The sequence below is a fragment of the Neovison vison genome, chromosome 7, assembly GCF_020171115.1.
Source record: "Neovison vison isolate M4711 chromosome 7, ASM_NN_V1, whole genome shotgun sequence".
Classification (NCBI taxonomy): domain Eukaryota; kingdom Metazoa; phylum Chordata; class Mammalia; order Carnivora; family Mustelidae; genus Neogale; species Neogale vison.
This window is the reverse complement of record NC_058097.1, coordinates 194890973-194892554: the sequence shown is the minus strand read 5'-3', so window position 1 is coordinate 194892554 and position 1582 is coordinate 194890973. Positions and strand designations below refer to the sequence as shown.

The window sequence follows — 1582 nt, the reverse complement described above, 5'->3', positions numbered from 1 at the left end:
AACCTTCCTCTACAAAAGTCTATTCTTGTATGGATACGTTATCACTAAATTGGATTGCCATTCCCATAGCATGGTTAGTAATGGAGAATGTTAAAAAATAAATTATGGTGATAATAAAATAATGCTACGCACTTCAGTTTCTGTGAAATTTTTCTTTATTGATCATTCTGTTCTCTTCTGTTGTCATAGGACATCTTGTTATTCTCAAATCACATCCATGAAGAATAACACAGAGGTGACTGATTTCATCCTGCTGGGACTAACCAATGCCCCAGAGCTGCAGGGTCCTCTCTTTATAATGTTCACCCTCATTTACCTCATCACTCTGGTTGGGAACCTGGGGATGACCATGCTGATCTTGCTGGATTCTCGTCTCCACACTCCTATGTACTTCTTCCTCAGTAATCTGTCTCTGGTAGACTTTTGTTACTCCTCAACAGTCACTCCCAAGGTCATGGCTGGGCTCCTTACAGGGGACAAGATCATCTCCTACAAAGCACGTGCTTCCCAGATGTTCCTTTTTGCAGTCTTTGCCACTGTGGAAAATTACCTCTTAGCCTCAATGGCCTATGACCGCTACACAGCAGTGTGTAAACCCCTCCATTATACCACCACAATGACAAAAGGTGTATGTGCACGTCTTGCCATAGGTTCTTATGCCTGTGGTGTCTTAAATGCCTCTATAAATGTTGGAGATACCTTCACCCTCTCCTTCTGTATGTCCAATGTGGTTCATCACTTTTTCTGTGATATTCCAGCAGTCATGGCTCTGTCTTGTTCTGATAAACACATCAGTGAACTCATTCTTGTTTTTATCTCAAGCTTTAATGTCTTTTTTGCACTTTTTGTTATCTTTATTTCCTATCTGTTCATACTTATAACCATTTTGAAGATACAGTCAGGTGGGGGATACCAGAAGGCTTTATCTACCTGTGCTTCTCACCTTGTTACAGTTTCCATATTTTATGGGACAGTCATCGTCATGTACTTACAGCCAAGTTCCCATCATTCCATGGACATGGACAAAATTGCATCTGTGTTCTATACTATGGTCATCCCCATGCTAAACCCTGTGGTCTACAGCTTGAGGAACAAAGAGGTCAAGAATGCGTTCAGGAAGGTTGTTGAAAAGGCAAAATATTCTCTAGGTGTAGTCTATGAGTGATGTAGATCCAGAGAAATTATTTCACCCCAACCAGGTCTACTGCATGCCAGAACTCACATAGTAGTGGACATTTGGGATATTAGAAAAAAATGTAGTCTAATATTTATTTCTTTAGTTGAGGATTGGATCCAATCAACTAAAGTGCAGAAAAAATATAACAATTGTTTTTAATGAAGTTTATTTAATGAAGTATGTGCCTTTGTTGCACATTCCATCCAGAGTTAAATAATGATAGCAGCTCAATAGATTAATGCTTCAGTCATTACTGAGTGATCTGAAAAAGAAAAAACACATTCATGTGGCAGTTTCCAAAAGTAAAAAATCACATTAGAATAAAAGGAGATGTAATTACATTATTGTTACCTTAAATATTTTGAATAACAGTTCTTCACATTTTGTTTTTTTAAAATCCATTTA

The 1582-nt window shown here is 38.0% G+C and overlaps 1 protein-coding gene across 1 annotated transcript; it reads left to right on the top strand.

Moving 5' to 3' along the window:
* Nucleotides 1–214: 214 nt before the first annotated feature.
* Nucleotides 215–1165, top strand: LOC122914493 (olfactory receptor 5B17-like). Its single transcript, XM_044261108.1, has one exon. The coding sequence runs from the start codon at nucleotides 218–220 to the stop codon at nucleotides 1163–1165; it is 948 nt and encodes a 315-aa protein (XP_044117043.1). The 5' UTR covers nucleotides 215–217.
* The last annotated feature ends 417 nt before the right edge of the window (nucleotides 1166–1582 follow it).